This window comes from Lipophrys pholis, assembly GCF_963383615.2.
Source record: "Lipophrys pholis genome assembly, chromosome: 16".
Taxonomy (NCBI): domain Eukaryota; kingdom Metazoa; phylum Chordata; class Actinopteri; order Blenniiformes; family Blenniidae; genus Lipophrys; species Lipophrys pholis.
This window is the reverse complement of record NC_137634.1, coordinates 13,811,232-13,827,465: the sequence shown is the minus strand read 5'-3', so window position 1 is coordinate 13,827,465 and position 16,234 is coordinate 13,811,232. Positions and strand designations below refer to the sequence as shown.

The following is a 16,234-nucleotide window of genomic DNA, read 5'->3' as shown; positions in this document are numbered from 1 at the left end:
AATTAATCTAAAATTGCATGAGCCATCAAAGCTGTCAAGGTGATTTATAGCAAATATTGAATCGGCCATGATGTGAATAAGTTCAAGCTGGACTCCTGAACTGAAGTTTGATTGATGCTAAGTGGTCAGGGGTGACCGTGAAAAAAGAGGAGGTTCCTAAAAAAGAAGCACAAACAATTACACAAAAGTGAGATTAGTGATTAATAGGCCAAAGCCCACAACAGCACGAGACGCCATACAGGACTTTGGCACTGTGCCCTGCCCTTCAATGATGGCATGCAGCCAGATGGCAGTAAAACTTATCGTGGGCCTAGCTGATAATGTGTTGTAGCCCACAAATTACAAGAAGAGACTGTCAAGAACAGTTACATAATCACTACGTCTTAAAAACCATTGATTTGTTTTGGAGGATCCTTGGAGCATTTCATTGAAATTAAACTTCATAAATGTCACACCGAGGATATATCTACTAATGAAAATACTAATTAGTATACTAAATACTGATGAAAATATATAGCAAACACAATATATTGTCAACGGCAGTATTGGTCATTTTGTTTCTCACAGCTTCCACTGTGATCTTGCCTCTGGCTGAAACGGGCAAAAAGCAGAAAAGCTCCAAGCTGAAGTTCCCTGATGTTCCTGTTAGTAGCAGGTGTTGCTGCCATGTGCAGGTGAGAGCAGGGAGAAAAGGTGAAGTGGACAAAGAGGAGCCACATTCATCTCCCTTAATGAGAACATGCAGTGACATGCAGTGACATGATCATTGTATTATTATGTTCACTTATTCACCCTATAGCATGTACGTCCTGGATCAGCTTGCACTTGTGCAGTGATGATGAAGTGCAACATCCCTAAGATCTGCATGAAAGACCAGCACATAGATCCACACTACACAAAAAAACAAAACAAACACTACATTACACAAAGCTACATATGTTGTTTTGAACACAACCCGAAGAAAATCCACAAATTGGAATGATGCAACTTTTAATGATTTCGACGCGAAAATCACTCATTGAAGAGGTGGAATGCTTACGGGAATAAAATTAATTTCATTGGAATGTTGATGTGATGAATGGTCAGTGGCACTTCGGACGAATCCTTTCTCATTTTGTTCATAGACAGAAAAGATTCTGAGTGGCTGGAAAGGTGAAACAGGATACAGAGACAATGAAGGTTTCACAGCTGTGTTTCATACTCCAAACACCACTACTATACAAATTATTAGATAACATGGGCGATCAGATTAAAACAAGCAAAAACATCATCAAACCTCAACATGACAAACAGCAAAGTTTTGGAGACATTTAATATTTTCACAAAGAGAGAAAAAGAAAAGTATCTTGAGGATGAAAGTGGAAATAGTTAATAGCAACAGACCTGGAGTTTTCACCAATATTAAACCATTGTGTATTTTCTGCGACACCAAGGCCAAGATGTTCCGTCATAGCTCAGGAACGACCGACACATCAGCAGAGGCAACATGACACATGAGTTCACATGTGGGTTTCTCACCACTGTCAACGTGATCGCAACTGAAGCTGTTAGATAACCCCTTCGTTCAGGGTTTGTCTCTTTTAAGAAGTTTAAAGTTCAAACACGAGAAATACTGAAAGGCTTTAGATAACCGAAAGAAAGAAAAAAGGGGGAAAGAGCATGTAAATATGTTCCCAGAGACACCCTTTGGTCTCATGAGACCTGTAATTTAGTGACAAACACGAACTCAGTTGCAGTTGGAAATGTGTTACGCGTTAACGGCAGGCTGACAATGTTCATCAATGTACGTAAAGCAGAGCTCAAGACCCGAACATGGCAGGTTTACACAAAAGAGTTATTTTCAGCTATTAATCAGCACCCCTTCTCAAATCACTTCAATGGCTTTACAAGAAAGAGGAGAAAAATGTCTTTATTATTCAGTTTTGACAAGAAAAATGGTATGGACAAATTTTATATCATGAAAAAAAACAAAAAACCTCATTACAACTGTTGAGGTACAACTGTGACGGCCGCATGCAAAGACACATCAACAATAGTTCATTTCAACTTCAAATAACGCCGATTTTTACTGTATATATATTTTACATGGCTAATTCATTGGATGGTTTTCCAGAAGGTGAATACAAAAACCGCTGAACTTTGGAGTAGTATTGCAATCTGGGACCAGAAGAACGTGGTGAGACATTTTAAATATTAACTGTACTTTGCCGTACAGATTCATCGACCCAGCAGGCGTCACAGATGACGAGGATCTGCATCGTTTTAAACAAAGTCTTATCTCGCAGCGAGAGTATACTGAGTTCAGGTTTGTACTGTCCAGGGTTTTCATGTTCTCCCTGCGCAAGTCTTCTCCAGGTACTCTTCTTTACATAGACAATCCACCACCCAAAAAAACCCCTAAAAACTTGTATTTGAGGCTTGAAACTATCTGTGATTGAGTCCTGACCCCTGCAACTTAAAAGATCGATGGAGCAGGTACAACATGTCCTCATCAAGAACATCCACGACGTTTCAGAAGACTGTGTCCATGCTGTTCAAAATAAAAGACTGATCAGTAATTCCCTTTCATAAGAACATGTTTTGACAAAGTTCCGGGGTCTCGGTTTGCCTTTTGAAGTGACGTGAAAACAGACATTGTTTCAGCTGATGAAGTGAATATTCCTTCATGGGATGCAGGTTTAACACATTTTGAAGAACATTTTGTATTCTTATGTTTGCTTGTGTCTGTAGGTCGTGTGTGTAAGTTATGCATATTAATTCCATCGCTTTCAGGATGTTTACCGCCAGATGGACTTTAATGCATTTATTTATTAGTTTAGCACATCCAAGCACAGACATTGTTTACAGTTTCATAGTTCAGTGTGTGGATGAGTGCCGGGAAGACAAAGAAACCCTGGGGGCTTTATGAAAACTTCTCCTCAGCAACAGTGCAAAATTAGAGAAATATTTTATGTACATACAATTACAATCAATCTGGCCATTATGGACAGAGAAAGTCTATTGGTAGACAGCACTTAGGTGTATAAATAAATAAGTGTTTACCCATCTGATGAGCTTGCTTGGCTGAGCAGATGTTGAAAATGATGCGGCTGCCCGCGCTTGTTCTCAGCTCAGTAGTTAGAGGAAGCGAAGGTCATTTTGGGTGAAACTGTGGGTGTTATGCAGCAGAATAAAATCTGCAGCTGGTCAATACATGTAGATCTTTATTTCAGTTCTGCCTTATTGGTGTCAATATATTCTTATCCACATCTCAACCTGGTTGTGCTGAATGGTTCAACTCTGACTTTGTCCCCTCTAATTAATACTTGGCGATTGTCAGTTATTGGATCAGACGGATATAACGAACTCTGCTCAGACAATCATGTCCAGTAAAGAAGAGTGATCACCACGGGGATCCCGTGTCTTTAGTGGTGCGGTGAGAGATGCACATTTCTCTCCACTCGGCCCCATGTAATCCTGCCCTCCCTGATAAGAGGCGCAGTAATTCTCTTTGTTTTGTTTGGGTCATGAGCCTGTTGGCCTCTGGTAGCTCCTACATGCCGCAGCAGACTTCTGGAAACACACAATTACTCTCAAAATACCACATGAATGAACACCTGGTTACCTCTTACATCCAGTTACAAAATACATCAGTCATGTATGCAGCGCTCTCTTTTACTTTTTTTTTTTCCCCAGAGAAAGGTACCATACTCATTACAACATCACCTTTGTTACGTAACAAGACTGTTGTTTCAAGCGATTGTACACAAAGTCACCGGATATTGTCTTTTTGAGTTGTCACTCTCTACTTTCACCCGTTTTGAACTTCCACAAAGCTCTCACGGTCCGTGCAGCTCGCTGTTTGTAGCCCCGTTTTCGTTTTCCAGCAGCTTTTCATATGTTCTGTCAGAACGCAGTACTTCACAGGCTCAAAGTACAAAGCAACGCGATAAAGAGGGGGAATCAAAAGGGACAAATCTTTCCACCCAACAGTCTCACAGCTGAAAAAACTGAGAGTTTGTTGTTTTTTTTCTTTGGTGCACCTGCGGCTTCATTGGGTTTGACATCTCATGCTGATCCTTACACAATGCACACATTCTTCATAACTCCCTTCCAGGACGCAGGCCGGGCTGAAAAGTCACACATGTGTTTTGGAATGTGAGTTTTTAGCTGCACATGCTCTACAAACAGAATACAAATATTACGATCTTTAGAGAAAATAAAGTTAGTGCTCGTCAGTGTGTGAACACATCTCGATCCGACAGAAGTTCAGGGCCACTTATTGACAATGAAGTCTGAGTTTGAACACGAGATTCAAAGTTAAATGCTCATCCAACTGTTTTGTAAGTTCTGTAAAACTGTTACCTATTGTTTTTCCTAATAAAGCCTGAACACGACTTTGTCTTTCTGTTTTGCATTGATCCTTGTATTTATGAACCAATTAATTGACAATCGCAGTTAAAAAAACAAAAAAACAAACTAAACCAAAAAGTAAATAAGGGAAAGCAAAACTATCCAGGAAAAAAAAAAGGATTCTTTGCGTAACCTCACATGTACACAGGCTGAGAAGCACAACACTTGCACACAGATGAGCGAAACAGGACTAAAGGTCATGGAGTGTGTCTCGGTGCAAAGGGGCAAAGAGCTGACTGGAGTTATGAGACCCACTCTGGATGCTGGAGCTCATTTGCTCTCAAATACTTCTGCGCTACTTTGTGTCTGCACAGTAAGGACTCTGCATTCTACCTCAGCACTCGCAGAGTGAGCTGGTAATACCTCTGGAGGTTTGACTGTACTTCAAATAATCCAAAGTTCTGAAAAGCTGTTGGAATTTGAGAGCTGATTACTCACATTAAGACTCTGCAGCGACAAGACGGCTTCTTTTACTTCTTTCTGATTTTTTGGGGGAGATTTTTTTCTCTTTAAAGGACTCTCTTTGGGACACTTTGGAGGATTTATTGTGAAATGATGACATGAACGTGAGTGAGTTGTTTTCATGAAGCTGCCAAATTTACTAAATTGGCAGATTTATATTTTTTTTCTGTACATCTTATGTAATGAGAAAGGACTAATTTAACAGGTAAGTCTAGCAAATTTCTTGTTATTCAACACTTTTAAGTGGCACACTAAGTGGGTGTTTTTTGGGGGTTTTTTTTGCAGCTGATGCTTTTTTCCAATGTTGTCACAGGTGCAGAAACAGCCAACTCTATTTTGCACATCCAAGATTTAATCTGGGAAACAACAACGTAATTTTAGAGGCAGTCAGATAAGAAATATGGCTTTTGGTGACCTCCTGGATCAGGTGGGTGGCACAGGCCGCTTTCAGATCGTGCATGTGATCCTCCTGTCCATACCTATCCTGATGATGGCCAGTCACAACCTGCTGCAGAACTTTGTGGCCGCGGTGCCTCCTCACTTCTGCAGCGCCCAATCCAACGTGTCCCAGGGCCAGCTGAGCCCGGAGGAAATGCTTCGCATCACGGTGCCACTGGACCACAAGGGGATTCCACACAGATGCCAGCGTTACATTGCTCCACAGTGGCACCTCCTGGCTAAGAACGGGAGCTCGGATTCGGGGCAGCTGGACGATGTTGAGGATGCTGACCTGCAGAGCTGCACAGACGGATGGTCATATAATATGACCGAGATGAGCTCCACCATCATATCGGACGTGAGGACCAATTATTTTGTCTTTTCCCGTGACGTTTGACACGAACTGTTCAGACGTGTAAAGATTTTAACTTGTGTTCTTTTTTTCAGTGGCATTTGGTGTGTGACATGCGCTCCTTCAAGGAAATGGGACAAACCGTCTACATGGGAGGCGTGCTTGTAGGCGCCATCGTCTTTGGAGGCCTTGCAGACCGGTAACGTATACTTGCACACACGCATTTCTCTTCTGTGCTGAACAATGCAAAGCGTCAGATAATCATTTGTATGGCTCACTCCTGGTCTTAGATATGGCCGACGGATCCTCCTGCTCATCTCTAACCTGCTGATGGCAGTGTCCGGGACAGGAGTTGCTTTCTCCACCTCCTTCTCCATGTACTGTTTGTTCCGGTTCGGCTGCGGCATGGCCCTGTCCGGTGTGGGACTCAACACCTTCTCACTCAGTAAGACATTTAGCCACACAAAGGAAACACAGCCACATGCTGAGAGGGTGTATTAAACATGGCAAAAAATAATTATCAATATGTGGCTTTTTTTTAAAAACGTAGTTGTCGAATGGATCCCTACCCGTGTGCGAACTTTGATGGGGACACTAACAGGCTACTGTTACACGGTGGGACAGCTGATCCTGGCGGTCATAGCCTACTTCCTGCGAGACTGGAGGTGGCTGACCCTGGCCGTATCTTTGCCCTTTTATGTCTTCTTCCTGGTTTCCTGGTGAGTTGCAAATCAGGCAAAAAAAGAATCACTTACAGCTGCTTGGATGCATAAAAAGGGACACACACATTGAGGTAGTGTTTAACACTCTTGTCTCAAAGTTAGAAAATCCCCAGACTGAAATACACAGCAATGGATAGCTAAGGACAGGAAGTGCACTTGAGCCCTTTTTACCATTTGACTAATGCTATGCCATAACTATTATTAAATATATGTCTATACACTGTGTCACTGTACATTCCGTTACAATCATGCCTTCGTACATGCACATGTAGCACACATACATACATACATGTATGGATAAGTATCCGGTCTGTCTTGTGGTAAAGGGAACAGTCCTTGAAGTAATTGTCATTTTCTCAGTCACAGCGGCTTTGATGTTTAAGATCAATATTATGAATGTGACTGGAGCCCTGAATGGAATTCATGTTTTGATATGTTACCAAACACACTAAACAAATGTTTCCTTTAGGTGGTTTCATGAATCCGCAAGATGGCTAGCTCTAAATAATAAGGCCGATAGAGCCGTGAAGAATCTCCAGAGTGTGGCTAAATTCAACGGGCACAAAGAGGAAGGAGAAAAAATTAGTATTAAAGTAAGTTGTGTGTTTTTGACGTTGTACCACCTGTTCCCGTGTGGTGTGTGTGTGTGTGTGTGTGTGTGTGTGTGTGTGTGTGTGTGTGTGTGTGTGTGTGTGTGTGTGTGTGTGTACGGATGACGCAGTGATATGACTTTGTCTTTGTGCGTAGACGCTCCAGGAGTCGATGAAAAAGGAGCTGTCCTGCGCTCATGGCTCCTACACGGTCCTGGATCTGTTCCGTACTCCCCATATGAGGGTCATGACTCTCAGCCTCAGCGCCGTCTGGTACACACTCTGCACTTACTCTAGAAGAAGGTGGCAGCTTTTACGTTCTCGTTCTAAAACTGTAAAGACACTAAACGTGTGCTGTTTTTTTTTTCCTTAGGTTATCAACCAGCTTTGCTTACTATGGTATTGCAATGGATCTCCAAAAGTTTGGCGTGGACATCTACTTGATACAAGTCATCTTTGGAGCTGTCGACATCCCGGCTAAAGTTGTTATAACTGTCTGTATGAGTTTTATTGGCCGCCGGCCTTCACAGTGTGGCGCTCTGATGATCGCTGGAATCACTATTTTGATCAACGTGCTGGTACCTCTTGGTACGACACACACTACCATCCACGTGAGGTTATGCAGAAGCAAGTCAGTGATCTCATGATGCCGTTGCGTTTGTGTTCAGATAATCAGAACGCACGCACTTGTCTGGCCGTGTTCGGTAAAGGTTGTCTCGCCGCATCCTTCAACTGCTGTTACCTTTACTCGGGAGAGCTGTACCCAACCATCATCCGGTAAGTCTCACGCGACAACAAGTGTGTCTCCATCAAATCAGTTTCTACCAATTCAGTCATATAATTCTTCTTCCCACCTTTTACATTTTAGAGACTCCATGGTCCCAGACTCCTCCCTTATCTCAAAGCACAGCTAATTCCTCAGATAAAAGTTGCGTTTCATGTCGTTGTGTTCATCCAGTGCCACTTTTGAAAATTCGAAAGTTCCGCTAGCCTTCGCTTATTTGAATGCGAGCAAAAAAAAACTTCGATGGTCGTTTGTTTTTGCTGTATCTGGAGTGTGCCATCTATTGGTAAACACGGGAACTGCAGGGGAAAGGCAAAAATAAATTACATTTAATTATGTATGATTTAATTTGATATATTTAGTGATGTTAGTAGTTTCTTCAGGGAAACAGTTGCTAACAGTTAATGCAACAGCTTTGCTAAAGTTATTTATCAACTCTGCAACATTCATAACGAGGACCAAGTGACAAGCTCACGACAGGGAATTAGTGACTGTTTAGTAACTCATTTCATCAGAGAAATCATTTTCAAGAACATTTCAGCGAAAAAAAGCCTAGTGACATGCTGCACTTTGTTATGAGGTATTTCCATGTACAGACAGAGAAAATGGGTCACGGAGAACACGGGGGAACGGTTATTAGAGCAGACACTGAACCAGAGTTCAAAGGTCGTGAGGAGTTGGAAACAGTTGCAGTGCAAATCCACGCAGCTCATTTTTGTGTCAGTCACCTAAATGATGCAACATCTTGATTTGTGCAGAGATTTTAGAGATTTTTGGGTCATGCCATCAGTCTGTTCAGTTCATGCAGATCCGAGATGCTGTTGACACTGGAGTTCTGTAGCTATTTGCATACGCACCGTCCTCTGGGGCAGAAGTCTGTTTGTTTATCATACCAATCTCTGGGAAACGCAGCGACGGTCGGTCCTGAATGGAGTGTTTTTCCGAGTTTCATCAGCCTCAAACAAACAGTCCTCAAGCGCATTTGCTTTTCAAATATTCAAATGCAGGAATGAACGTGACCTGATATGATATGCGCGCTCCACACTGTGCCGTCGCACATGTTTCTGAGAAACAAGGGTCTCAGTAGTATTTTTTTTCCCTCACTGCGTTGTATTCAGATCATTCACTGTAGTGCAATTTTTAAAGGTGCAGCCGGAGAACCCTACTGCACTCTGGGTAATGTTTTACTGTTTCCCTGTATCGCCAATCCTTGATTCAAATGTTGGGCTTTCTTGTCGGGGTCTTCTCCCTGCTCCACAGTCAGACGGGTATGGGATGGGTGTCCATGATGGCTCGTGTCGGAGCTATGGTGGCTCCCATGGTGCTCCTCAGCGGTGACTACATCGCCTGGCTGCCTGGTTTGATCTATGGAGGAGCTCCAATCATCAGCGGGCTGGCCGGAATATTCCTCCCAGAAACCCTCGGCATTCCCCTTCCCGACACAATACAAGACGTGGAGGAAAGGTGAAATACGAAGTCTTTTTCTTCCTCCTCCACATTCCCGGCATTCAGCAAGGAATCAATGAAACAAATGCCCCATCATCATGGTTTACTTGTGTGAAAAAGAAAGGCGCGTACTGTTGAGAAGAGAGAGAGAGAGAGAGCAAGAGAAAAACAGATTTCTCTGATTTGCATTTTTTATTTTATTTTTTTCCTATTTTGAACACAGGGGATCTGGGATACGATCCAAACCATCACCAAAGGAGGCGGTAATCTTACAAGACACCCAGGCGAATCTCCTGAAGCAGGCTGCCTGAGGGCGTCTGCACTGTACTCCTGATGTTTCTGCTGACATGTTAATGAGAGTAGAGCGGGTACTGCTTCTTTTCTGTGGCTTTGATTTCCATGAAGAGTTCATTGTGTCTCATGGAGAAATGGAGCTGCAAATGCTATTGTTCAACAGGTCAATATGGAGAAATGAGTGTCGTGGACAATCAGATTTTTGCTTATCTTAGGCACAAAGTAATTTAGCCACATTTTGCACCAAGTACGTTTTTTTTTTTTTTTTTTTTTTTTTTTATGGTAAGTATCTGTTTAGGTTAATTTCTATATTTAAGCACCTGAGAGGTTAAAAAAAAAAAAAAAGCATGCGTTCACTGTTGTTTTGATACCTGAATGTTGTATATCCAAACGAGTTTTGATTGAAATCAACAGCTATTCATGTGTGAATACGTCTTTTGTCTTCATCTGCTGAAGCCAAATACCAGCGAAGCGTGGTATGTTAAAGTCACATTGAACTGGACTGAGTCATCATCAGCCAAATTAATTCAAGCAAGTCAGAGCAGGACATCAAACTCCAAATTAAACACATGGAAAAAAACAGGAACAAAACAGTGCCACCCATCGCAAGGCGGGAAAACAGCAGAAAGAAAGAGATGCAGATTTGACCAGCCTGAGCCTGGTCTGGAACGATCAAAGAGTAAACCAACCTCATGTTACGTTATGAAAGAACACATAAAAGAAGGATTTCTCCCAAGCGCGGCTGACATTTTTGTTTGTTCTTGATTATAAACCTTGCACCAGCATGTAGGTTTTCCAGGAATAAGGTCAAAACAATCCCACCAGCCTTTAAATATTAAGCCTGTAAGTCTCACAGGCTGTGTAACTAATATCTGTAAAGCTTTTAATGTTTGGTGAGAAAGAGTGTGCAGTGTGTGTGTGTGTTTGTTTCCACTTGGTGACCATGTTTTATGCACTGGCACGACACACCTCTCCCTCTCCTGCCATGATCCAGCTGTGAGACTTTATGCAAAATTTCCATGACCGAGAAGAAAAACCAGATTGATCCGGAAACATGTCGAAATCTAGAAACCAACATGAGAGTCAATAAAGTTCTCCCGATGACATTAATACACATTTACAGGCAAGGAGGAAAAAGAGTCTGTTCAGCTGCTCCTCATGGCTAGTTTTTATGAGGACCTTTTAGGGCATTTAATAAAAACCTTTCAAAATGTTGTATAGAGGGCTACTTATTTTTTTAACATTGCCTTTTTTTGGGGAGGATTTTTTTTTTTTTTTTTTTTTTTTAGGAATGAAATTTGTAATGTTATGTCAAAATCAATTTTAAAGTGTCAAACTGAGCAAAAGCCCGCTCATTTCAGGAAAATACTACTGATCAACAAATCAATGCCTTATATGTATATGTGACTGTATTACTACTCATTAGATGTGATTTTTCTAAATAAAGTACGACATGAATAGTCCATTTAATAACAACTTTTTTTTCTATATTTTGAAGAGGAATTTGACCACCAGAGGTTTTAAGTAGAAAATATTGATAAAAGAAAAATACAGTATAACCTCATCTTATAATGAGACTGTGCAGTTTACTGCTGTGACACCATCTAGTGGAGCATTCCTGCTACTGCACAACCTGCGCTGCCATATCGTCAGAGCAACATCTGTATGTGATAAAAAATCAGGATCAAACTCCTCCAAGCTTTAAGTCAAGGCATTTCATCAAGCCTTGACCACACTGACCACAAACATCTATTTTTTTTAAAGATATGAGTCTGACAAAGTGGCTTGAGTTTCATTTAATAAGGCTGCAATAACTTAAAGGATTAAATGATCATAAATGATCCTCAACATTAATCTGATGAAGCCGGTGTAATCAAGATCCAGTTGATTGGTAAAATAAATGATGTACCAGCTGTTTGATGCTTATTGTTCTTTAACTGAGTCCAGACCTACATCAGATTTTCCTCTTTGACATAGTTATGTAATTTTACAATATTCAGCTCTCACGCAAGAGGTGTAGTTTTTATGGTAGATGTCTGTATTAACTATCACGTTCAAGAGCACAGCAACCATCTAAAACAGTTTTAGGCATAATTTATAAATCCCCACTCACCGTATTAAACAGATTTTATTTCAACATCAGGTTTTATGTGTGCACTCCGGAGACACACTGTGTATCATACGGACGGCGGACGGGGGGAAACCGTACGCCAAAAACAAACCACGACTTCAAAATGCAGAGCAAAAGTTTTCTGCAGAAATAACTACAACGTAAAATGATATGAATAAAGATTTATTTTCTCATATGAACAGGTGGATTCATTTTTCATTTTATTTTACAATCTATGACAATCTCGCATTTTTTCTTCTTTTTTTTTTTTTCTAGCATATTTCAGGAATGACATGGGGGAAAGGTTCTCTTTTTTATTGCTGAATGTTAAATGAAATACACTTTCACTGACTGGAAAAAGAATTGTCTGTTGCTTTTTTAAAATTTTTTCTTCTTCTTCTTCTTTTTTTAAATTTTTTTTTTTTTGTTAACCATGCACCCATCTAACCTTGACCACAAGGACATGCAGAGGAGAGGTGTTCAAACATTTTCAAGCGAGGGCGGGGTCAGGTGGGGCGGGGCGGGAGGAGGTCATAAAATTAAACAGTAGAGACCGGCAGGACGTGCCTGGTCGCATCTCAATTGCGGTGAGGGGACTGGCAAAGTGAGGGAAGGACCACACTGGAACTAGGAGTGCAGTGCCATCTTCTGCAATATTCAGACAAACAAAATTAGACCCGGATGTGAGAAACTCAATGAAATATTTGCAACATGTGACCAGAGACCATTCCCTAAAACAACACTAACCGTGCATTTACCGCTTGGGTTGCCGATCAATCTCATTAAGATGTTTTTAAAGGTCGATAATCGCCTGATAATTCAGCATTTCGTCGTTTTTTCTTTTTAAAACAAGGCGTAGGAACAAACCAATAAACATTATCAGCTGTCTTTTATCACAGCGTCACCTTTCCATGGTTTGTGACATTACTTGAAATACATTTCCGATATCATTTCTCATCAGTGGAGGACAAAGGGCTTAAATGAATTCCTTTAATTATCATCATTTACAGGCTGAAATTTGAAATGACTAGATCCGTCAACGAGACAAGGCAGCACACAGTACTACTGGAGGAGACACTATCTGGATGCTATTTGACATTAGAAGTGTGCATGTGAAGTGGAGTGGGATTAAAAACAAGTGATAAAAAAACTCATGTACACAGTCATTCGATGGAGGTGAGTACGTGAACAAGAAAGGCTGACAGCTTGATAGATGGCTGCATAATGGTTTCAAAAACATAACTCAGGTAAATATGCATTTGTATCATGTTATTTCATTCTACACTACAGGCATCACATAGTTTTTTCACACACGACACACGACGGTCACCTCTTAGAAAATGATGTAATCAAACAGCAAAATAGAAAGTTTGCATATTTTTGCATTGTATGATCCTCCAAAGTTTCACAGCTATTTCGTTTATATTAATTTGTCGAGTACAGTTCTCCACTGAGCTGCTTCCACCTGGCTTTCCTTTTGCTTTGTAGGGGAGTATGCAGGGAGCGGGCAGACTGTATGTTTACATCGAGGTACTCAGCGGGTGAGAACCGTAGTCTTAGGTAGACCTTAAGTTGAGGAAGGGGGTGAACAGAGTTTGAAGGTGGAAGTGGGGGAGAGCGTGAGGAAATCCTGAGACACTGTGTGGCCTTTAACAACATGCCACAAACACAGATAGGACACAGAAAGATGACGGGGCATTGGGAGATGGAGTGGAGGAGGACTGGAGTGAAAGCAGATGCAATGTTTTTGTTTTGCCTCTGCCGGGTCACCCTGCGCCAAGTGGCTCGGTGCTCGCTGGCCTCACACCAGGCTAACAGGAGGGAGGGCAGGGGGAGGGGGGGGCAACAAAACTGCTGGGGAATTAAAAAAAAAAAAGGGGGGGTGGGGGGGGGGGGGGCATAGGTGGGGCAGCCTGGAAAAGGGGGCAGAATAGCTGTAAACACATCAAGCAATGACCTGCACAACATACGACCCGACAGCAGCCTTACCTGTCCGCCTACAGCGGAGGTCAGTGTTCTGATCAACCACTACTCTGTGAACCTCGGAGACGCTCCACTCTCAGCTCTCCTGAGACGCCAGCAGACCCACACGTTTGGTGTTACCACAACAAACAATGGAATTCATCTAACAATCACAAATGCATGCAAGCAAGCTGGCATGCACGCACGCACACACACTCTCTCTCTCTCTCTCTGTTTCTCTCTCCATCTCTCTCTCTCTCTCTCTGTAGACATTAGTCAGAGGGCAAAAGTAATCTACGGTGTATTTATCAGGCGCTCTAATAGATCCGAAATCAAAAAACCCTAAAGGCGAATCATATCAATGTAAACATACACTTTATGTTGAATTGGTTTATATTGCGTGATATGAAAGGAGTTATGCTCCAGTGGGGCTAGACTTCTTAAAGAATGCAATTTGGAAATAAAGTGAAACAAGAAAACCAGAGAGGAAAAAACAAACATAAATGTGTATAAAAAAATGAGGCGTCCATATAAGAAAGGCTACAAAAACCTCCACTGGCCCTCTGGTATCGGCATACAGCAAAAGGCACCACAATATTACTCTATTTTTTACGTTGTGAAAAAACTGGCACATCTTTTTATGCTGTAAATCAAAATGTACATATAAATAGAGTTTTCCCTATAAAAAAGTCTTTGCTGTTAACTAGTAGACAACTTTTGCTAAAATGAAAATAAATATTTCATTTGTTTAGAATATCTGTCAGTTATATAAAATAAAAATATTTCTTATAGATGCAGGTCTATACTATATTGATTTTTGTTGGTTCAGTATCACTCTTTAATGGGGTGTATTGTCCGGTTTGGAGCGTGAGTGTGTGAGTCTCGTGTGCATGTTCCCATGCCCACTGTGCCGCCCAGACGAGTGAGAAGTCCGACTGTCCACCGGCCTGTAGATGGTGGAGGGCTCGGCATTCATGTTCTGCATACTGAGGAAGGGCGTGCTCTCCCCGTCCTCCTCTGACTCACTATCCGTTAGGCAGCTCCGAGACCCATAGTCCCGAGATGCCTCGTATCCACGTGGGGCCACGTGGCCGTTCAGTCTGGATCTGCGCCAGCGCCGGCTGCCCGTTCCACTGGACCCACTTCTCTTTGGTTGTTCCCGAGAGGAGAGATACTCCTGGGTGGTCTCATAGTCTTCCTCCTCAGCCAGCCGGTAGGGGCTGGAGGGCAGGCTACCCCTGCTGTCATTTAGATAAGTGCGACGCTGCTGCCGGTAGGGCTCCTGGCACTGGGCGTCGTGTAGGGGCACCTGGTAGCGACGCAGCAGAGGCTGGTCGTCCTCCAGAGGGTAGGGATTGTGGACAGCAGGAGGGAGGGACATGGCATGGCTGGCATTGGGGGACGTGATCTGGAAGGTAGGCACCTGCGGGGGCAATGAATAATGGAAATCCACTGGGGAGAGGCGGGCTGGTGTTGTCAGGGCGGACACGTATCTGCGATAAATACACAAAGAAAACTATAGTTAATTAGAGAAGATCAATGACCAGAAGTGAGAAAGAGGAAGCAGTTTGTTACTTAAATACAAATTTGACACCAAGTGTCAAGTTGCGCAGGATATAACAAAGAAGGAAATAGGTCATATTTCCACAGATACATTTAACCTGGTTGGATGAATAATAACCCACCATTCAGGCAAAACTCAGTTGATTGATTACTATTTTCAAAATCACCTGAAAAAAACTTTTTTATTTCATTTGCTGCGGGCTTGAATTAAAATGAGTCCAATATCATCACAACGCTTCATGTGGTGTCCCTCAGGGATCTGTCTTGGATCCCATTCTTTTGTCAATATTTTTGTTGTCATACTGTATAAAATATAAATTGACTGTGAAAGTCAAATGATCATTCTATGCCTATTAACACCATGGTCCTCTTTGTAACAGCATGGGATTTAATCTGCTCCGAACAGTGAGGAACTCCATTGACAACCTTTGCACAGTTACTGAAATGACCTCTTGGCTCAATTTATTCTGCCTTAGGGTCTGGAGTCTGGACCAACCTGTCCAATGAGATGGACAAGTCTACTCTGTGTCCTACTTTTCAAAACAAAGTTTTCAATTCATGCTGATAGCGTGAAAAGAAAGTCCGTTAACAAGTAAGGCTCCCTGATATGGGGAGAAAGTCTCAAGCTGTAAACATAAACATGATTAGCAGAAGTCTTATGGCTACATGATCTTAAGTCAACATGTATACGTAAGACATGTAAAAATGTAAATACGAGCAATGAAAAAGACTGATTGAATCTTATTTTCCTGAATCTGGATAATCTGTACAGAATATAAACATATATATATATATATATATATATATATATATATATACACACGTATATACAGTATATACGTATATATTTTGTGCAGTTACATTATTACAATCAGAAAACAATTAATACATCTGAAAAGCATTTCAGGATTTACATTTGACAAGGCAGTGGTGAATTGATTTGAACCAGAGCGGATGGACAGTTTGTTTACTGCCTGTAGGAAACTGGGAAACAGGCTGTGTGAGACATAAGCCTGAGATGTTCCCACAGCACCGCTGATTCAGCTGATGCAGCTGATGCAGAGGCTGTCACCATGATATAAGAGGTATGTGTTACCTGGGATGACTCTCAGGGTTGAT

General features: G+C 41.8%; 2 protein-coding genes across 2 annotated transcripts in view; one reads left to right on the top strand and one right to left on the bottom strand.

Moving 5' to 3' along the window:
- The first annotated feature begins 4,579 nt into the window (after window positions 1–4,579).
- Window positions 4,580–11,396, top strand: slc22a6l (solute carrier family 22 member 6, like). Its single transcript, XM_080483507.1, has 11 exons — window positions 4,580–5,059; window positions 5,168–5,650; window positions 5,740–5,843; window positions 5,935–6,089; window positions 6,195–6,363; window positions 6,836–6,959; window positions 7,114–7,229; window positions 7,330–7,544; window positions 7,625–7,733; window positions 9,001–9,204; window positions 9,410–11,396. The coding sequence occupies exons 2-11, from the start codon at window positions 5,255–5,257 to the stop codon at window positions 9,495–9,497; spliced, it is 1,680 nt and encodes a 559-aa protein (XP_080339633.1). The 5' UTR covers window positions 4,580–5,059; window positions 5,168–5,254; the 3' UTR covers window positions 9,498–11,396.
- Window positions 11,397–12,025: 629 nt separating this feature from the next.
- Window positions 12,026–16,234, bottom strand: part of nrg2a (neuregulin 2a) — a 47,416-nt gene continuing 43,207 nt past the window's right edge. The window contains exon 10 of the mRNA XM_080483506.1: window positions 12,026–15,045. Coding sequence (XP_080339632.1) covers window positions 14,391–15,045 — 655 coding nt within the window. The 3' untranslated portion in view covers window positions 12,026–14,390. The remainder of the gene's footprint in view (window positions 15,046–16,234) is intronic.